Here is a 23,319-nt window from a genome sequence, read left to right on the forward strand (position 1 = left end):
TAAAGAAATGTATCTAGGATTTATAATTTTTTAGGAAAATGCATTTGTAGTCTGCTAACTGTAAGATACATTATCACAAAGATTAAGATAAACACCTAGGGAAGTAGTTACACCAGAGGGTTAACTGATAAATTTTATGAAACCTTTAAGGAAGATATTTGTACCAATTCTCTACAATCTCTTTCAGAGGATAGAAGCACAGGGGTACTTCCTAACTCATTCTAGGAGGCCAGATATACTCTAATAACAAAACCAGGCAAAGACATTACAAGTACAGAAAACTACAGACCAATATCTCTCATTCACATAGATGTAAAAGCTCTCAACAAAATATTTGCAAATACACCAAGACCAAACTGGATTTATCCCAGGTATGTAAGGCTGGTTCAACATTTGAAAATCAATTAACTGTAACCCATCACATCAACCCAGGCAAAAGAAAAAAAAAAATCACACAATTATATTAATGCAGAAAAAGCATCTGACAAAATTCAACACCCATTCATGATAAAAATCTCAGTAAACTGGGAATAGGGGGAACTTCTTCAACTTGATAAAGAATATCTACAAAAAAAATAGCTAATATTGTATATAATGGTGAGAAACTTGAGGCTTTCGCACTAAGATCAGGTACATTTAAGAATGGTCCCAGCACCACTTCTTTTCAATATTATACTAGGAGTTCTAGTTAATGCAACAAGATAGAAAAAGGGAATAAAAGATACACAGACTGGGAAGGAAGGAATAAAATTGTCTTTGTTCAGAGATGACATTACTGTCTAGTAGAAATTCCAAGTGAATGAACAGCAATAACAACGAAAACTCCTGGAACTGATAAGCAATTATAATAACAAGGTTGCAGGGTATACGGGTTTATATAAAAAAGGCAATTGCTTTCCAATATACCAGCAATGAATAAGTGGAATTTGAAATAAATACACAATACCATTTACATAGCATTCCCAAAATGAAATACTTAGGAATAAATCTAACAAAATATGTACAAGATCTCTACGAGGAAAACTACAAAACTCTGATGAATGAAATCAATGAAAAACTAAACAAATGGAGAGATAGTCCATATTCACAGATAGGAAGATTCAATATTGTTAAGATGTCAATTCTTCCCAACTTGATCTCTAGATTCAATGCAATCCCAATTAAAATCCCAGCAAGTTATTTTGTGGATACCAGAAAACTGACTCTAAAGTTCATATGGAGGGGCCAAAAGCACAGAATAGTCAACATAATTTTGAAGAAGACAAAGTTGGAAGACTGACACTGACTTCAAGCCTTACTATAAAGCTACAGTAACCAAGATAGTGTGGTATTGACAAAAGAACAGACAAATAAATCAATGGAAAAGAACCGAGAGCTCAGAAACAGACTCACATACATCTAGTCAACTGATCTTTGGCAAAGCAGCATAAGCAATACAACTGAACAAAGACAGTCTTTTCAACAAATGACGCTAGAACAACTGGACCATCCACATGCAAAAAGATCAGTCTAGGCACAAACCTTATACTTTTTACAAAAACCAACTCAAAATGGATCACAGACCTAAATATAAAATGTAAAGCTATAACATTTCTGGAAAATAATATAGGAGAAAACCTACAAGATCTTTGGTATGGCAATGACTTTTTAGACACGAAAGGCATGATCCATAAAAGAAATAAGTGATAAGCTCAACTTCATTAAAATAAAACACTTCTCTGTGAAAGACAATCTCAAGATTGAAGACAAGCCACACACTGGGATAAAATATTTGCAAAAGACATATTTAAGAAGAACTATTATCCAAAATATACAAATAACTCTTGAAATCCAACAAGAAAACAACACATTTAAAAAAAAATGGGCCAAAGACCAAGACCTTAACAGACACCTCACCAAGGAAGATACACAGATAGCAAATAAGCATGTGAAAAGATGGTCCATAACATATGTCATCAGAGAAATACAAATTAAAACAAAGAGATACCACTACACACCTATTAGAATGGCCAAAATCCAGAAGATATAACATCAAATGCTGCCAAGAATAACAGGGACTTTCATTCATTGTTGGTGGGGATGCAAATGATAATAGTCACTTTAGAAGACAGTGGCAGTTTCTTGCTAACAAACCTAACCTACTCTTAATATAAAATCCAGCAATCATGGTCCTCAGTATTTATCTAAAGGAGTTGAAAACTTACAGCCACAGAAAAACCAGCACATGGATGTTTATAGCAGCTTTGTTCCTAACTGCAAAAACTTGGAAGCAACGAAGATGTTCTTTAGCACGTGAATGGATAAAGTGTGGTACATCCAGACGATGAAATATTATTCAGTTACAAATCAGTCTAATAATACATACTAAATGGGATGAGTATACCACCCCAAAATATGCCCCTTTGGCATTAAGGGTCGTTTTGAGCTAAAAGCACATAGCTCTCTGCCATCCTTCCTTTTTGTCATAAGGCAGGACATATATTTCCCTTTGTAAAGGTCGCTCTCTCCTCTACCAGGAAAAGAACAACTTCAGAGACACCTCTTGTTACCTGAGACTCTTACTTGCAACAAACCTTACTAAATAACCCTTATTTGCCATACATTTCCAAGTCACCTTTCCATAACTTAGCCTCTCCCTAGAAGCCTTGGGATCTTTTTTCCTTTGTTTAGTTTCTTTTCCACAATTCACCTCCCTTTGTTATAATGGGATACAAACCCCAAATTGAGTTACACTTTTTTGTAAGCTTCTGTGCATTCAAGCATAATTGAATCTTTTTTTTTTTTTCCTTTCTGCTAATCAGTCTTTTATCAGTTTGATTCACAGACCCCAGTCACTGAATGTAAGAAAGCAGAGGAGAAAGTTTTTCCTTCTCTACATTACTACGAGGTCTTTCTACTTGTTTAGCTAGGTTTTTACGAGGGGTTTCTTTTTGATATTCTTCATTAATTTTTTTCTTCATGTATTTGTACTTGAATATTCTTACTATTTCTCTTATAACTAGTATGAATAAAAAAGCATAATAACCTTTTAAAAAAACTCTTCTAGAAGTTTCCTTACTGGAAGTGGGTCAAATTTTGGCTTAGACTTACCTGAGTTCAAATTTGGCCTCTACTACCTACAGGCAATGTGAACTTGGATAAGTTTGCTAAATTCTTTCTCTGAAGTTCAGTTTCTTCAGCAATAAAATAATGAGAATGGTGTCTGTCTTCTAGGCTTGTTGTATTGTAGTCTAGGATTATTGAATAAGAATATGCTTATAAGCTTAAACTAAGTGTTTAGGATTTAGTAGGTATTCTTTAAATGGTAACTATCAGCATCAGCATCTTTTAGCATCTATTCCTCAATGCTCTTGTTAAAAATAGCTCCATTTTCCAGAATCTTTTTGGATTTGACATAGGTTCAAGCTGCTTGAGACCAGGAAAAAAACTGACACAGCATCTAAATTATATATATATATATATAATTTATATATATAATTTATATATATAATTTATATATATATGTTAAGAAGAGATAATGGCTTAAAGAATGAGGGCCTGTAGAAGGCACTTGCTGAGTATGGTATGCAGACGGAGTTGGTGGAGAGCTTGGCATGGTAACAGTAGAGGACAGAGTTTTGAGACAGCTAGAGAGAACCTAGGATGGAAAGATTAGGAGTGGAGGGAGTAGAACGCTCTGGCAAATCATGAAAAGCAGAAAAAACTGAGAATTCTAAATTTATTTTTGGGAAGGAGAAAGGAAGGAAGAGAAATATGAAAGGCACAAAGCAGGCTGTGTACCTAGGACAAAGAAGAAACTAGTTAAGACATTTTTTAAGGAGCGTAGACAGGAAATGCTATTAAACTGGAGTTTAGGTAGTTTAAGAACAGTATGAATCCAAAGGTGACTATTAATGAATTCTCACCCAATCCTCCCATTTAAATGAACAAGGGAACCAAGAGAAAGGAAAAGAGAATGCAGGAAGAGAGGGAGGGAGGTAGAAAGGGAAGAGAGGTGGGGATCATGCTATAAATTGTCAATGTGTGTCTTCAGGTTGCAGACATCAATAATTAACATTAATCAAGCAACCATGATATACAAAGACACAGTTTTAAAGGCTTTATATTATATCATTTAGTCACCTAACAACCCTATGAGGTAGGTGTATTACTCTTCCCATTTTACAAATGAATAAAGTAGGTACACAGAGGTTTGGAACCAGGCAATCTGGTCCAAAGCCCACATTCTGACTACGACCCTACAGCATCAGAACTAGATGAGGAGGCAATCAACTCAGAACACAGGGATTCAGATAATCTTCAGGGGAAGCTGACTGCTATGTTAATCTTTGTAAAGTTCAATGTATAACTGTTCTTGTGAGACACTCGTATTTGTAGCTTTTCTATTTGAATTATAGGTACCCTATATTAAAACAGAAATGTGGGTGGTACATAACAATGAAAAAATAAAAGGACCAGGATATCCTTTGTTCTAGCAAGGCTGGATTCTGCACTGGCCCCTACTCCTTCTTTTTTTTTTTTTTTTAAAGTAGGTAATTCCTTAATTTAATATTTTTTAATAATGATTTTTTATTATATTATGTTAGTCACCATACAGTACATCCCCGGTTTTCGATGTAAGGCTCGATGATTCATTAGTTGTGTATAACACCCAGTGCACCATGCAATATGTGCCCTCCTTACTACCCATCACCGGTCTATCCCATTCCCCCACCCCCCTCCCCTCTGTAGCCCTCAGTTTGTTTCTCATAGTCCATAGTCTCTCATGTTTCATTCCCCCTTCTGATTACCCCCCCTTTCTTTATCCCTTTCTTCCCCTACTGATCATTCTAGTTCTTATGTTCCATAGATGAGAGAAATCATATGATAGTTGTCTTTCTCTGCTTGACTTATTTCACTAAGCATTATCTCCTCCATTGCTGTCCATGTTGTAGCAAATGTTGAGAACTCGTTCTTTCTGATTGCTGAGTAATATTCCATTGTATATATGGACCACAACTTCTTAATCCAGTCATCTGTTGCAGGGCATCTCGGCTCCTTCCACGATTTAGCTATTGTGGACATTGCTGCTATGAACATTGGGGTGCATATACTGGCCCCTACTCCTTCTTAGGGCCTTCCTTCAAGGTGGTTCCCATCTAAAATTCTTTTTCTTTCCCCTTCCTGCCACCCAAACTTTATCCAACCTCCAAGATCCACTTCTTATCCCTTCCTAAACTCTACAGTTCTAAATTTGTCACCAGATTCCTGGGTAGTTATATTAATTAAAAAAAAAATCAGTGAAGTGAGGTCAGAAATCCACTTAGGTTCATTTTATAAGGGAAATCCCTTACTGGGAAGGTTGTTTTGTTATTTTCCTATACAGGAATACAATTCAATTCAACATACTTCTACCAAGTGTCATCTTATGTCCAAGGAACTGTAAAGTGGAATATTCCTTCTCTTTTAATTATGGTATAGTGGAAAGGGCATGGGATCTGATGTCAGTCTTGGGTTTAAATGTCTGCCGCTTGTTATCTCTGTAATCTTGGAAAATCACTTAACTTCTATGAACTTTATTTCCTCATTGGTAAACATGTTCTTAGAGTGGTTGTGAAAATTAAATATGGGATAAGTGATATGAAAGTGTCTGGCCCATAGTGTTTATTTTTTTAAATTTTTAAATTTTTTTATAATAATTTTTTATTATGTTATGTTAGTCACCGTAAAGTATATCCTTAGTTTTTGATGTAATGTTCCATGATTCATTATTTGCGTATAACACCCAGTGCACCATGCAATATGTGCCCTCCTTAATACCCATCACCGGCCTATCCCAATCCCCCACTCTCCTCCCCTCTGAAGCCCTCAATTTGTTTCCCAGAGTCCATAGTCTCTCATAGTGTTTAACAAATGTTACTTTTTCCCGCAACTAGGATCCTCCCACTTCCTTAATTCTACTGGCCTTACCAAGCTCTTTAGGAAAGAAGCATCTTGCTGAAATCTCTGATCCACTTCTGAAAATACAAGGTCAAATTCTTTCTTGCCTGTTATGTCAAAAACTGATCCTGGTATTGGTCCAAACTGTTTAAACAGTTGGTCCAATAAACAATCTGGACCACACTGACAAAATATTCTAACTCACTACCCCAATCAATTCTGTAACATCTTAATCTAATACCTCCCTTCTAGAGAGAGATTCTCTAGAGATATAAGAGATTTTCATTGTAGTACTAACCAAGAGAACACTTTCACGATGTTTCAAACTGATAAGGAAGAGATTTATGTGGACAACTCAACTAGGACAGACAATAAGGAAAATGAAATGCCAAAAGAAAGAGACACTTGTTTTAAAACATTTGTCTTAAAAGCTTGTCTTAACACTGATACCATCTCTAATTAAAAAAGAAAAGTTTCATAACATATCAGTTCAAATTATGTTTTGGGATGCAATAGTGCTGGTCTGATAGTCATGCAACTCATTTCCAGATTTTAGTCAGTGGAATGGTTTTATAACAAGACCAACTTCTTAACAAGTACATCCTTTACTTGAGGGGTCTGGTGCTAGTTTACACAGAGTGCTTCCCCAGAATGAGGTCCACAAAGAGCACATGGCCATGGTACCTACTATGCTCTAGGCTTTTCTTGATGGCTATGAACCACAGGTTACTAGGAGAAAAGTTTCCACCTGAAGGATGTTCACTTTTCAGATAGAAAAGATTTCTGAATTATACTCAACTTTTTTATTTAGTATGAAATTATAGGAGCCAGAGTCTATGACTTAATTATGACTTTCCCTTAAATTTTTAACATTTCTCTCTACAAGTCTTTTGTTTCTAGACAGTTTTCCTATATTACCTTTCAAAATTTCCCTTTCTTGTACTAGTAATGCTGACATTAAAGATAACAGCTAATTCTATGCTCTTGGTTTCAATGTAAACTTTATTGTTTCTTCTCTGCATTTCATGAATTCAGAAGTTAATTCATTCAATATATACTTACTGAGGGCCTACTGTATATCAGGCATTATTTTAGATGACAGAAATACAAAAGCAAACATATTAAAGTCCCTGTTCCCATGGAGCCTACTTCTACTGTCAGGGAACAACAAGAAAGGAAACACAAATTAAAGGGATAGACACTAGCAGGGACACATTTCACATGGAATTTCTATAGGTTGAAGGGAGAGAGAGAAGGGACTCTCATGCTTTCTAACTGGAGGTAACACTTGCTTTATTCTGTGTGTCTCAGGAGGATTATGACAGCATATTCAAAGATAACAGACGTAGTGAAGAGAAGGGCTATATGCACCCCAATGTTCATAGCAGCATTGTCCACAATAGCTAAATTGTGGAAGGAGCCGAGATGCCCTTCAACAGATGACTGGATTAAGAAGATGTGGTCCATATATACAATGGAATATTACTCAGCCATCAGAAAGAACGATTACACAACATTTGCAGCAACATGGACGGGACTGGAGATTATGCTAAGTGAAATAAGTCAAGCAGACAAAGACAATTATCATATGGTTTCACTCATTTATGGAACATAAGAAATAGGAGGATCGGTAGGAGAAGGAAGGGAAGAACGAAGGGGGGTTAAACAGAAGGGGGAATGAACCATGAGAGACTGTGGACTCTGGGAAACAAACTGGGGGTTTCAGAGGGGAGGGGGGTGGGGGATTGGGATAGGCCGGTGATGGGTATTAAGGAGGGCACGTATTGCATGGTACACTGAGTGTTATATGCAAATAATGAATCACGGAACATTACATCAATAACTAAGGATATACTGTATGGTGACTAACAAAACAAAAATTATTATTAAAAAAACAAAAAAAACCAAAGTAAGTTTCGATGAATAAATTTCTTTTATAGAAAAATTAAGGTGTTTTCTCAAGGGAAAAAATTCCTCAGGATATAAGAGATTAAATTTTTGGTGATGAAAAGGGAGATATAATCACCAATATGTCTTAGATGATCTCTTTCACTGTCAGCTACTAGTTCCTCTTTCCAGATCACAGAAATGCTGGGGGCCTTAACATCTAAATCCTTTATTTATTTTTTGCACCCTTACCAACAGAATGAGGGCACTGGACTAGATATTAATAAAAATAGTAACTAACACTTATTGAACACTGACTACTTCCGGAGACGGATTCAAGTTAATGATGACAACAGCAACGACAAATACAATAATATAAGCAGAGTACATGGTGGAAGGCACCGTTCAATTCATTTTATATACATTAACTTATTAATCTGTCCAACAACCCTTTGTACAAAGTAGGCCATTAATAAAACCATTTTTACAGGGGCGCCTGGGTGGCTCAGTTGCTTAAGTGTCTGACTCTTGATTTTGGCTCAGGTCAGGATCTCCGGATTGTGAGATCGAGTTTCATGTTGGGCACTGTGCTGAGCATGGAGCCTGTTAAGACTCTCTGCCCCTCCCTCTCCCCGCACTCTCTCTATCAAAATAAATAAATAAATAAACAAACCATTTTTACAGAAAAATTGGGATTCAAAGACTGAGTTAATTTCCCCAGGCCACAAAGAAGGTGGAGTCTAGATGCAAAGCTGTGTGGTCTGGCTCCAGAGTTTATGCCTCTAACAACTCATCTGCTTCTCCAACAACCTCCATTTGAAAGACAAAGGAACTGAAGTATGGGGAGATTAAATACCTTGTCCAAAGTCACAAGCTAATACATGGTGGTGTTAGGATCTGACCAGAGGCATTCTGCTCCAAAGCCTCGACTCGTAACCGTTATGTTCTAACACTTCTTGTGAAATTGCCTAGACCCCTTGAGCTCTCTACTTCTATGATTCTCTTGCTGACTGAGTATTGATTAAATCTAATAAGACTCACGCTTTGCTGACATATATACCGTGTTTTTAAAATGTTTTAGATGTAAAGCATTATTTACATTCTTAAGTTTGACAAGATAAATCGTCAATTTCAAAAGTTTGAAATTTTATTAAGAAAAATCTGTTCTCTAGAATTAGCAAGAAAACAAGTTAAGAAAACTGGAGATCAAGTCAAGACGTCTGCAATATTTTATGGGTCACTCATGCATTTCTTTAGGTAAAACCCTTATGATATCATGGCATATATAGCACTTTTTCGAAAATTTGAGATATCATAGAAACTCCAGTTATGGCCAGCTAATTGCAACTGCACTGTGCCAAACCAATGGCAGTTAATATTTTAGTGCAATAAGCTCAACAATGCAATAATTAAAAAAAATCAATAGCATCTGAACTCTTACTAGGAGCTATTTCACTAGGGAAGAAGAAAAAATAAAATGGACACTTTAGGAACAAGTCTATGTGTAGGTTTGTTAATTTTTCAGTCTCCTGGTGAAGTTATTTATGGGCCTTCTTTCCTGTAATACTAACTTGTCTCTTCTGATTGGCTAGAAAAAGGGTATACAACCAATACAATCCTATTCATATGTCAGGGACGTGCTTCCTGTTAAGGCATGCCAAGAGGCTCCTATGTTCTGCCAAAATAGACAAGGCAGGCTCATTTAGAAGGAGGGGACTGGTATTCTATATTCAACTACTGTATGGCCCCCCATAGCCTTCACGATGACAAATAACTCCTTGCAGGGGGCAGTGTAGATAAAGAGAATTAGCACATGAATTTTCTCAGCTTTAGCTTTGTCTGGCATGCAACACTCTAACCCAAATAGCTTTTTGGCTGGTATACATTTCGCCTTGTACACCCTCAGGATAAAGTCATTTGGAAAGGTTCCCATCTTCACAGTATATGCCCCTTTCCACAACTTACCTCATCATCCTTCTTGGCTGTGTTTGCTAGTGAGAGGTCTACACATGTCCTCATCATTTTAAGAAGTATAACACCAAGACACAGACTTTTCAGAGAGAACTGACTCCAAAAGAGTGAGATCACCAATAAGCAAGGGCAGTGAATCCAGGGAGTGCAAGGCCACCGATATGTGTGAACTTATTAATTGTAATTATTATTTTTTCTAAGAAAAGGATTTCCTTAGTCAAACCTCCAGGGCATCAGATCAAAGGGAGATACTGCCACAGCTGGACTATATTTTCCAGCCAATTGGCCTGGAAAGGAGAATCTAGACAGTGTCCTGGCAACTGTTTAACACAGCAGCAATTCATAAAAGAGAGGAAAAAGAATTCTTTAGACCAACTTTTTAAAAGGTTTTCCTTTACTTCTTTACTTCTCCTTATTTTTAAGGACAGCTTGAGAGTAATGTCAAAGCTCTAGGGGATGTCCTTGATAGGCACTCTATAAGAACCACTGACCCTGAGAATTCAGAGCATCCTTTTACAGATAGAAACAAGAGGTTTTAGTTCACAGTACAATTTTTTTAAAGACATATATTTACAATTAATTATCGCAAAAAGTAATATCCCAAACTTGCTGGCAGAGTATTTGATCAATTTTCTAGTTCCAGTTTGATGTAAGTCACTATAAACCTTACCAGGACACTGTAAAATCACATTAGATAAGGTAGTTTATTAATAAAATCATAACAGGAGAAATTTAATTATATGCCCTGGAAGTTCTCCCAAAAATGTATAAAAAGAAATTATAAAAGTGATTATTAACACACAAAAACAAAAAAACCCCCACAAAACCCAACCCCCCTACATCAGAAGCATAGCAATACACACAGGAATCATGTGAAGATGAGAAAACAGAAAGCACACCAAACAATTTCATGAATTACAGAGAAACAAGATGTGCGAATGACTGTGTAAAAAAAAAAAAATGAAAGCAAACAAAAAACATTTCTATAGTTAAGGAAAGGTGTTTCTCACCGTTCTGAACAAAATGGCTGAACTAAGAGCATCTGATTGGCTATGCCCATATACCCTCCTCCTCATCCTAGGGGAGAAAGATGACAAAGGGAACAATGCCCCAGAGCAGCATGGGAATGAAAAAGAGTTGGTTAGTACTTAAAACAAAGACATAAGCATAATGTAGTAGAAGAAAATGGTCTCTAAGTTCTTGACCCTTTTTATAATAGATTCTAACTCCCTAAATTCCCTAACCTACCCAAATCAGTAACTAGTTTGTCATTACATTTCTACTTTCCTACCCTTTCAAAACACTGTCTCTATCCCAGGGCTGGATCTGGACAAAATTATCAGGTTGCAGACTTTACTTTATTTTTGCCTTTTCTTCAAACTTTCCTCATTTCCATTTGCTTTCCAATATTCCCAGGCATCCAATTTCTTGTATTTATTCATTATCAAAATCTGTTTCAAGGAAAGGATCTAATACTCATCTAATATACACTGGCATAAATTTAATTCTGGGTATCAAGAACAGGCAGAGATAGCAAAATCATTTCTTGGCAAAGAAAGATGGCTGACATCAGGCAGACAGTTCTGCATTCTGCCTACATTAAGATTGCTATTGTTTTCCCTCTAAAATATAAGGCTTGCTTCAACTGGCTTAGTAAATGTCATCATACTGTGACTATATCTTCTGAATCTCAGAAAAAATTATAATTTGGATATTATTGCTGTTTTCATCTGCAATATTTCTTCTTCTAAGACAATGTCACGGCTATCATTCAGTGGAGATGTTTAGTGGGGGAGTTTCCCTTGGCTTTTTAGTCATATGGATGTAATTACTTAACTATTTTTTTTCCTTCAGCTATATATTTTAAGACTGAGTGTGATGGAGATGTTGAAATCTGATTTTTGGCAATGGGATATGAGGTAATCTGTTCACCACTCTCCCCCATCCATCATTTTCAAGATCTTGGGAGAGTTCCCTTCTTCCAAAAGACTGGAGTTGAATATGGTTCCCTTCAGTCTCATCAATGCCTCTTTTGCATTGATGAGAAGTTGAAGGCAACAATTTTCCTTGAGAATAACATATACTGGAGGGATCAACCAGGGAAATGGGAGAGAAGAAATTATCACTCTTCATAATAGGTGATGAGGAGAGATTTAAAAATTTGCAATTAAACAATAGTCATCTCTAAACAGAATTGTGTCTTATAGAGCTCACAAGGAAAGAGTCTTTTTTTTTTTAAATAAGGCATTGTTTTAATAAGAAAAGTAGGACACTTACAAATTAGTATGTATCTTTCAGATTAATTTTTTTTCTCAACCAATTCAAGGATTTCTTATAGTCCTCAAATCTTTTGAGTATCTCCTCTAAAAATATTCAGAATCATCTACCACCACCTTCCTGTACAGAAATTAAATCTATGTTTAAAAACATGAGTGAAGATTTCAGAAATTATTTATTTATTTTTATTTTTCTAATTTATACTCTGGAATTTGTAACATGCTAGTATAAGATACATGAAAATAAAAGCACACTTGTTTTTATAAAACACTCAAGAACAGTCTTACCTGGTCTGGGGAGGGTTTATGATTGGTTTGATTGGAATGGGAGGATTTGAAGTGGTCATCCTCATAGTTGTCGGCCATTAGCTTCATTCGATTTTGTGTCTAAGAGGAAATGATTCATGAAGTTAAATTGAGATAAAATTTCTATGAAACACCGTAAAGTAACAAGTCTTTTAAGAATGTCATAAGAAATAATAAAACTAATGCTGTCTGAAATAAAATTAAACATAGGATTTCTGAAGATATCAGGGAAAAAAATTAGGCACAGCTCCAAACTGAATTGTGCACCCCTTCCCCACCCTTCCCCTCATTCATGTTGAAGCCCTAACCCTCAGGGTAACTACATCTGGCTAGAGTCTTTAGGAGGTAATTAAGGTTAAATAAAGCCATAAGGGTGGGGCCCTAATCTGATAGGACTGTGGCCTTGTAAGAAGAGGAAGAGAGAGATCATTCTCATTCTCTCTCACTCTAAGTCACTTACTCTCTCTCTCTCCCTTTCTCTCTCTTTTCCTCCTTCCCCGCCGTGGGAGGAGACAATAAGAAGTTGGCTTCTGCAAGCCAGGAAGAGAGCTCACACCAGGAACTGAATTGGCTGGCACCTTGATCTTGGACTTCCTAGCCTCCAGACTGGGCTTTAAGCCATCAAGTCTATGGTATTTTGTTATGGCAGTCCAAGCAAACTAAGACAGGCACCTAAATTAGTACAGAAATTTTGAGGAAAAGAGTAATCTTCTCAAATCAAGCCCCTTATACAGTGCTTTATTTTTTTAAAATAAAGACTGGATTATACCATACCTAGGATAGGACTCTGTAACTCTGTTTTTTCACTTCTTGATATGTAGGAGTCATATTTTCATACTACTATAAGAACTACTCATTTTTTAAACACTATTCCATTTTGGGGGATGTTATATACCACACAGACCATAAATATTGGAGAAAAAAGTTATCATCTGTAAATGAAATGATTATATACCTAGAACATCTAAGAGAATCAACTGAAAAACTATTACAACTTATAATAAAGTTCAGTAAGATTATCAGATGGAAGCTACATACATAAAATTCAATAGCTTTTTTTAACACCATCAATAAACATTCGGGTTTTCAAAATAAGTCAGAGATTCTGAAATTCTTCTCTTCAACACTAGGCTACACGATTATTATCCCATTGTCTTTTCTCCATGTTTACCAAAAAGGAGTGGATTGGTGATTCTGTGTGATTGGTTAATGTAAGACCTGAATAAATGAATGAATACATAATATATAAATATAAGTATAAATGTAAATATAAAGGTAGAGGCTGCTTTTAGGCAACAGCCTTGAGCAATGGAACTTGAGCAGGATGAAAGGGCCCACAGCGACCACCAAGCTGATGCAAACAGGCTCATTAAGCAACCCACCTTGAAACAGCCACAGGCCGTAACTAACCAATGCACAACATACAACCAGGCACAGTTAACCGAAAAAGGGAAAATTCAATATGTTCCCATAACTCCTCACTCTGCCCTATAACTGGTCCCTCACCACTGCCTTATTGCAGACAGTCTCTCCTTTGCTGTCCTGCTCACTGGTGCCTTGCAGTGTATTCAATAAATTTCTATCTCTTTTGTTCTGCCTTGGGTGAAATCTTTCACTGCCTATGCCACTGGTCCCCCATCTGATTGGGATGCCCCACAATTAAAATATGCATATATATACACATACACACACATTTTGTACACCAACAAATTCAGAAAATGCAGGGTAGACTATGCCTAAAACTAAACAGCAATATATTGCACTAACAAAATATTGTTAAAATCTAAAGTTTTAGTTTCATTCTTCCACTCTCTCATACCATACACAAAGATAAACTCCAAATGGATGAAAGACCTCGATGTGAGACAGGAATCCATCAAAATCATAGAGAAGAACATAGGCTGTAACCTCTTCGACACTGGCCACAGCAACTTCTTTCATGACACATCTCCAAAGGCAAAGGACAAAAATGAACTTTTGGAACTTCATCGAGATAAAAAGCTTCTGCACAGCAAAGGAAACAGTCAACAAAACAAAGAGGCAACCCACGGGATGGGAGAAAATATTTGCAAATGACACTACAGATAAAAGACTGGTATCCAAGATCTATAAAGAATTTCTCAAACTCAATACCCAAGGAACAAATAATCAAATAAAAAAATGGGCAGAAGATATGAACAGACACTTCTCCAATGAAGACATACGAATGGCTAACAGACACATGAAAAAAATGTTCAACATTATTAGCCATCAGGGAAATTCAAATCAAAACCACATTGAGATACCACCTTATGCCAGTTAGAATGGCAAAAATTGACAAGGCAAGAAACAACAAATGGAGAGGATGTGGAGAAAGGGGAACCCTGTTCTTACACTGTTGGTGAGAATGCAAGTTGGTACAGCCACTTTGGAAAACAGTGTGGAGTTTCTTTAAAAAATTAAAAATAGAGCTACCCTATGACCCAGCCATTGCACTACTGGGTATTTACCCCAAAGATACAGATGTAGTGAAAAGAAGGGGGACATGGACCCCAATGTTCATATCAGCAATGTCCACAATACCCAAACTGTCTAAGGAGCCGAGATGCCCTTCAACAGACGAATGGATAAAGAAGATGTGGTCCATATATACAATGGAATATTACTCAGCCATCAGAAAAAATGATTACCCAATATTTGCATTGACATGGATGGGACTGGAGGAGATTATGCTAAGTGAAATAAATCAAGCAGAGAAAGACAATTATCATATGGTTTCACTCATTTGTGGAACATAAGGAATAGCAGGGAGATTGTTAGGAGTAGGAAGGGAAAAATGAAGGGAGGTAAACAGAGGGGGAAATGAACCACGAGAGTATGGACTCTGGGAAACAAAATGAGGGTAGAGGGGCGGGGGGTGGTGGGATGGGCTAGCCCGGTGAAGGGTATTAAGGAGGGCATGTATTATATGGAGCACTGGGTGTTATATGTAAATAGTGAATCATGGAACACTACATCAAAAACTAATGATGTACTGTATGGTGACTAACATATAATAAAAAAAAACCTAAAGTTTTAAAGTATTGAAAATAAACCTCCTAATATTATGCAATTTAAAAATGTTTGCTGTAGATAATCTGAAAAATTTAAAAAATCACCTGTAAATCCCTCTCTGATAAGTAATAATCACTCTTACTACTTAGGTGTATCCACTCAGCCTCCTCCCTATAAACATAAAAAGTGGCATACTCTTCTGATTTTTTCTCTATTTCTTCCTTATTTCTACTACAATATGGTATTTTTAAAGATTTTTATTTATTTATTTAACAGAAAGTGAGAGAGAGAACAAGCAGGGGGAGCAGCAGAGGGAGAGGGAGAAGCAGGCTCCCCGCTGAGCAAGGGGTCTGACACGGGACTCAATCCCAGGAGCCTGGGATCTCGCCCTGAGCCGAAGGCAGACGCTTAACTGACTGAGCCACCCAGTCACCCCTACAATATGGTATTTCTTGAAAAAAGATTTATTTATTTTAAAAAGAAAGAGCATATGCAAGAGCGAGAGTGAGAAAGTGGGATGGGGAAGGGGCAGAGGGGGAGAGAGTCTTAAACAGACTTCACGCTAAGCATGGAGCCCAATGCAGGGCTTGATCTTATGATCCTGGGTCACGACCTGAGCTGAAACCAAGAGTCGGATGCTTAACTGACTGTGCCACCTAGGTACCCCCAATACAGTATTTTAAAAATTACTATTATTTTACAGTATATTTTGATAGCTCATAGGACAAGTTGTCCTTCCCCTCTACCCATTCTGCTTTGTCAAAATTTGGGACTCTTTAACACATTTTCTTTCCTAGATTAAAAACACTTTGATTAATTCCATGAGAAAATTTATAGAGATTTTTCTTTGGTATTTTTTCATGTAATAACACCCGAGTAAGGGCTTTAGAGGCAAACTGCATGGGTCTGAATTCTAGTTCTGCTCTTAGCAGATATCTAAGTTTGGGGAAGCTACTTAAATGCTCTGAGCCTCAGTTTATTCACCTTTAAAATGAGGATAACTATACTTTCTCCTTAAAAGACTGTTATGAGGATCAACTAAGTTAATACAAGCACACAGAAAGGTGCCTGGCATAAAACACACACCCAATGTATTTTAGCTATCACCATCACTATGAACATACTTTATCATGCCATTAAATATTATTTTAAAGTCTGTTGAAGACAGCAGCAGAATAAGAGGACCCCAGGCTTACCTCGACCCAGGAACACAACTAGATAACTATCAAATCATCCTAAATACCCCAGAAATTGACCTGAAGACTTACAGAACAAACTCCACAACTAAAGGGAGAGAAGTCACACTGAAGAATGTAGGAAGGCAGAGATGTGGTTTAGGGGAGAAACGGATCACAGGTGCTGAGGAGGGGAGGGAGCCATGGTTGTACAGAAGAACAAGAGAGAGAGAGGAGCATACAGGCAAACACAGAAAGAGAATGTTTCCCAAAGCCATTGGCTTGGAAAATGAGAGGGGCTGAATTTCTTGAGTACTTACAACCAGTGGGACTTAAAGCCTGGAGTTTTAAAGATCAGCAGATTTGCTTGGGATAGAGTCCCAAGGGCACTGCCCTGCTCCTGGAGAGAAGGCAGGCAAACAACCTAGGGGCAGAGAGCCTGGAAACAGCAATCTGAAAACACCTGGGGCACACAGGGGATAGATTATTTGCTCTTCTCAGAGTGCATCCCTGAGAGGCAGCATTCACAGAGATGCCCCTATGGAAACAAAGGGGCTGGCTGTGCTACCACTTTCTTCCCCGGCCCCTCAGCATAAACACAGAACCACCTGTGGGAAGCAGTACAAGGCTTACACTGGTTGCCTAACTTGCTTACACAAAGCTCCACCCCCCTGTGCTTAGGCAGGACTGCCGTTCTCATTAAGCTTGCCTCAGTCCCAGTGCAGTGGGTTCCTCCCCCAAAACTCCAGCACAAACTCCTACCCACACCACATCTCCTGACCAGAGAGTTCTGTAGGACCTCAGTTCTGGTGCAGTTGGTGTCAAGTCTCATTTCATAAACAGACCAAAGTACACCTGGTTAAAACTTGCCACATTCAGGCCAGGATAGCTTTTGCAGACCACTGGCCTGAAGGATAGATAGAGCAGTCAAAACACAAGAGCAGAGCACATGTAACACACACCAGAGACACTCCCTGAAGCATCAGGCCTGGGCACTACATGGCCTCTTCTTCCTAAGGCCATTACTGTCAGGAACAGGAGACATAACCAGCTTTTCTAACATACAGAAGAAGGCAGAGACTTAGACAAAATGCCACCATACAGAAGTTTATCCCAAATGAAAGAACAAGATAAGGCAGGGCAAGTGATCTACGTAAAACAGATATAAGTAACTAGTCTGATGGAGAACTTAAAGCAACAGACACTGGGTTTGGGAAAAGAATAGAAGACATCAGTGAGACCTTCACCACAGAGATCAAAGAGCTAAAAAAGAATCAATCAGATGAAGAATGCAATAAACAAGATTGGAAACAGGCTGATGCAATGAACAGCAGGTTGAAGAAGCAGAGTAATGAATTAGTGACCTAGAAGACAAAGTAATGGAAAATAATGAAGCAGAACAAAAGAGAGAAAGAAGAATTATGCCACATGAGAAAAGACTTAGGAAACTCAGTGACTCCATCAAATGCAGTAATATTTATATTATAGGAGTCCCAGAAGAAGAAGAGTGAGAAAAGGGCAGAAAATTTATTTCAGGAATAGCAGAAACGAAAGAAAGAATAGCTAATCTGGGAAGGAAACAGACATGCAGATCCAGAAGGTACAGAGATCTCCCATCAAAATCAATAACAGCAGACCAACACCAAGACACAGTGTAATTAAATCTGCAAAATATAGTGGCAAAGAAGAAATCTAATAGGCAGCAAGACAAAAGAAGTCCTTAACTTACAATGGAAAACCCATAAGGCTAGCTGGAGAGTTCTCAACAGAAACTTGGCAAGCCAGAAGAGATTGACAGAATATATTCAAGGTGCTGAATGAGATAAATCTGCAGCTGAGAATACGCTATCCCCAAAGCTGTCATTTAGAATAGAGGGAGATATAAAGAGCATCCCAGACAAACAAAAACTAAAGGAGTTAGTGACCACTAAACCAGCCCTACAAGAAATATTAAAGACTCTGAGTGCAAAGGAGAGACCAAAAGTAACAAAGACAAGAAAGGATCAGAGAAAATCGCCAGAAACAACAACAAAACAAGTAATAAAATGGGAATAAATACATATTTATCAATAATTACTTTGAATTTTGTAAATGGACTAAACACTCTAATCAAGAGATAGGGTGTCAGAATGAGTAAAAAAAATAACATCCATCTATATGCTGCCTACAAGAGACTCATTTTAGACTTAAAGACACCTGAAGATTGAAAGTGAGGGGGTGGAGAAACAGTTCTCATGCAAATGGGAGTAGCAATACTTATATAGGATAAACTAGACTTTTTTGTTCTTGTATTGTTTTTATCCTGCTTTGGTATCAGGGTGATGGTGGCCTCACAGAATGATTTTGAATGTATTTCCTCTATTCTATTATTTGTAAGATTTTGATAAAGATTGTCATTATTTCAAATGTTTGGTAGAATTCACCAATGAAGCCATTAAAGTCTTGGGCTTTTCTGTGCTGGGAGATTGTTTAATTTTTATTTATTTATTTTTAAAGATTTTATTTATTTATTCGACAGAGATAGAGACAGCCAGCGAGAGAGGGAACACAAGCAGGGGGAGTGGGAGAGGAAGAAGCAGGCTCATAGCAGAGGAGCCTGATGTGGGGCTCGATCCCATAACGCCGGGATCACGCCCTGAGCCGAAGGCAGACGCTTAACCGCTGTGCCACCCAGGCGCCCCGAGATTAATTTTTAATTCAAATTTCATTCTTCCATTTCTTTCATTAGTCTAAGAAGATTTCCTATTTCTTGGATTCAAGTTTCATGATTCAATCATGGTAACTTGTGAGTTTTTAGGAATTATCTGTTTTTCCCCCTAAGCTATTTGATTTGTTAGTACATAGTTATTTACAGTAATCTGTTATCACGCTATGTATTTCTGTGGTTATCTGTTGTATTATTTTCTCTTCCATTTCTCATTTTGGTTTTTGAGTCTTCTCTTTTGTCTCAGCAAACATAGTTAAAGCATTATGAATTTTATTATTTTTTTAAAAACTGGCATTACTTTCAACATTATGTTATTGTTTATTCTGGTTTCTATTTTATTTATTTCTGATTTTTCTTTGTTGTTTCCTTCCTTTACTAAATTTCAGCCAAGTTTCTTCTTTTTCTAGTTCCTTTTGGTGTAATGTTAGCTGTTTATTTGAATTTTTTTCTTAATACAAGCATTTATAGCATAAGTTTCACTCTAACATCTGCTTTTGCTGCATCCCCCCAAAAAGGAGTACACTATTGTGATGAGCAGTGAGTAATGTACAGAATTGTTTTTTTTAGAGAAGATTTATTTTAGAGAAAGCGAGCATGTGCATGCATGAGTGGGGAGAGGGGCAGAAGGAGAGGGAAAGACAGAAGCAAACTACCTGCTGAGTGCAAAGCCCAGATGTGGGGTTCCATCTAATGATCCTGAGATCATGACCTGAGCTGAAATCAAAAGTCAGACGCTTAACTGACTGAGCCACCCTGCTGCCCCTGTATAGAATTATCAAATCATTATATTGCACACCTGAACTAATGTAAAACTGTATGTTAATCATAGTCAATAGAAATAAAAAATAGAATAAGGAAAACTGAACATTTTAAAAAATTAAACAATATATTTTATTTTTTATTTTTTTAAAAATATTTTATTTATTCATTTGAGAGAGAGGAAGAGAGAGAAGGAGAGCTCAGAGGGAGAGGGAGAAGCAAACTCCCTGCCGAGCAGACAGCCTGACATGGGGCTCAATCCTGAGATCATGATCTGAGCCGAAGACAGACACCCAACCGACTGACCCACCCAGGCACCCCTAAATAATGTATTTTTAAAGTAACTTATGAATTAAAGAAGAGGACATCATAATGGAAATTGTAAGTTATTTATAATCAAAAAAATTAACATATAATACACCAAAATTTGAGAATACAACTTAAAGTAGCTCTTTGATGAAAATTTATAACCTCAAACAACCTCTGAATACCCTTATTTAAAGAAAAAGTCAAAGGGTGCCTGGTTGGTGCAGTGGGTTAAGCACCTGACTCTTGGTTTCGGCTTGGGTCGTGATCTCAGGGTCGTGAGATGGAGCCCCAGAGTCAGGTCCATTCTCAGGATGGAGTCGGCTTAAGATTTTCCATCGCACTCTGCTTCCCCCTCACCCTGCCGCACTCACATTCGCACTCTCTCTCTCTCTAATAAAGAAATAAATCTTTAAAAAAATAAAAAATGAAAAAAGTCAAGATTGAAAATAAGTAAGTTAAGCCTAAAGTAAATTGAGGAAACAAATAAAGATAAAGACAAATATTAGTGAATTTTTAAAAAGAGAAATAATAACATAAAAATCAGGTTCTTTGAAATTAATAATAAATATCCAGCAAAACATGTCAAGAAAGAAAGACATAAACACATGTTAGAAGGAGCCAAAACAGGAGGCCATAACTATAGACAGATTTTTAAAATCATCAAATACTACATGTATGCCAATACATTTAAATACTTAGGTAAAGGGGATACTTTTCTTAAAAAACAACTTACCAAAAATGATGCAAAAAGAAATATTAAATATTAATAAATCAACAGTTAATGAAGACCTCTCTCCTCATTCCACTAGAGAGCAAACATTCTGTGTAGTGGTGAAAGTTTTGAAGTGAAAACATTAAATTGAGGGACAAAAAGGACTATCTTTTACCACTGCTCTTATTCAACATTATAATGAAAGTCCCAGCCTGGGCAATAAGGAAACCAAATAAAATCAAAGATATACAAATTGAAAAGGAAAATATAAAACTTTCAATATTTGCATTAGTTCACTGCCTAACGTATCGATGAGATCTATAAACTATGAGAGAGATGACTGTTAAATATAAGTATTAACCAATTAAAAATATGAGAAAACATAGCAATAGCTAGTAAGATATGAAGAACTTAGAAAAATACGTATTTTTCTACATGTAAATTATCTGTGAGTGAAATCACAAAATAGTACTTAAGAGCACCAAAGAATAACTTTAAAATGGAGAGACAGAACATGTTCTTAGAATTCATGATGCCATGCACATAAACCTTAAAAGCATATGAAGCAATTGTATTGGTTGCTTTGGAATATATACATGCATAGGACAAGTGTCCATAGAAGTCGAAGTTAGTGGTGTAGAAGGTGGGAAAGGGTTGATGTACCTGATCTGGAGTGGGTGACACGGTTATCTCTAGCAGTTCTGCATGTTTCTTAACCTGTTTGGTGAGTATATGAATAGATATTACTCACCAAATTACAGAAACAGATTCTCTGTACTGTCATAGTCCTGTTTTATTTTTTGTATCTTATTGTTCTCTAAGCTATTATTAGTTTACATATTTCATAATTTAAAATACTCATGGGAACTGTGTGTTCCTTCTATAGGTTTTAAAAATTATAAGCAAAAAATCTGAGTTAAGAAATTTTTAAAAGTCAGTAGGCTGACATGCTAATTATATTAAACTTATTCTTGGATTGAAGAGGGAAAAAAGAGGGGGGGGAATAAGAAACAGACTCTTAACTACAGAGAATAAACTAATGTTTACCAGAGGGGAGATGTGTGGCGGGGAGGGTGAAATAGATGATAAGGATTAAAGAGTACACTTACCATGATGAAAAAAAATCAAAAGCAAAAAAAACTATTCTTAAATTTAATTTTAACTGGCTGCAAAGTATTCAGGAGAATGGACGCTTAATGAGTCTGATATCGTTGGACATTAAGGTTCTCCACATTTTTACCTAATAGTACATGCACATTACTAAGTTGTTTCTTCCCTCCAGAAAATGACAGCAAAGAAAATACGTATCAAAAATTGTCTGGAATAACCAAATTTCTCTTTTCTGAGATGACTTGGGGTGACCTTGAAAATATGTAGGGTAATTTTTTTTATGTCATGTGGTATTGCATGACAAATGGAAAGTTTTCTGCAAAGTGGGTCTTGGGGAAGGCAACAGGAGAAAGGAAAGGACAAAGAGGTGTGCCCAGAAAGTGAGCAAAACATTTGCACATCATTCATATGATTAAGAAACTTTTTCAAGTTGACTTTAGTAATAACGCACAGTGATAATATACTTGGCTAGTTATTTTTCTAGAACATGTCATACTTAATCTTCTATATGTGATGCCTAGTTTAAGTTAAAAAACTTAAAAAGAAGTACTATGGGGTGCCTGAGTAACTCAGTTGGTAAGCATCTGCCTTTGGCTTGGGTCATGATTCTAGGGTCCTGGGATCAAGCCCTGCATTGGGCTCCCTGCTCAGTGGTGAGTCTGCTTCTCCCTCTCCTTCTGCCGCTCCCCCTGTCTGTGCTCTGTCTCTCTAATAAATAAATAAAATCTTAAAAAAAATGTAGTGGCTTTCAATAGGAGCCATTCATGTAGAAAATAAAAATAAAAACTTAAAAAGAGGTACTAATAAAGCACACACAAATCCACTTTCAAGGAAGACGGTATTTCAAATATTTCTTAGTTGGGATTATGAAATCCTCCCAAAGGAATTCATCATGGTAGACAGATAAGACCAAAGATTACTTTTTTGATACATGTATATGAATGAAGAACTAGTCATAAGAACTTAGTTCTCCATTTCTAGAAGACATGAAGATGATCAAAGTTTATTGTTTCTACGTATAGTGTTCAGAAATTTGAAGTTCGTTCCCTGCATAGTCATGAGGTTGAGCTCTAAAATATTGACTGCTCCATACAGCATTAGAAATTATACATATTGTATCAATGACTCCGTGCTCTTAAGGAGCTCTTGTACTAT

At 36.8% G+C, this 23,319-nt stretch overlaps 1 protein-coding gene across 12 annotated transcripts in view; it reads right to left on the reverse strand.

Annotated features, from left to right (window-relative positions):
- The window catches only part of ERC1 (ELKS/RAB6-interacting/CAST family member 1), a 554,385-nt gene that overhangs the window by 74,298 nt on the left and 456,768 nt on the right, over positions 1-23,319 (reverse strand). For 7 of the 12 annotated variants that reach the window (XM_087855512.1, XM_087855510.1, XM_087855513.1 and 4 more), the window contains one exon: positions 12,342-12,440. In XM_087855512.1, coding sequence (XP_087711638.1) covers positions 12,342-12,440 — 99 coding nt within the window. Of the gene's footprint in view, positions 1-10,787; positions 10,855-12,341; positions 12,441-23,319 lie in introns of all 12 variants that reach the window. The other 5 variants (XM_087855515.1, XM_087855514.1, XM_087855518.1 and 2 more) reach the window with 1 other exon arrangement.

The sequence above is a fragment of the Ursus americanus genome, chromosome 25 (genome assembly GCF_024610735.1).
Source record: "Ursus americanus isolate L20-20 chromosome 25, mUrsAme1.1.p, whole genome shotgun sequence".
NCBI lineage: Eukaryota > Metazoa > Chordata > Mammalia > Carnivora > Ursidae > Ursus > Ursus americanus.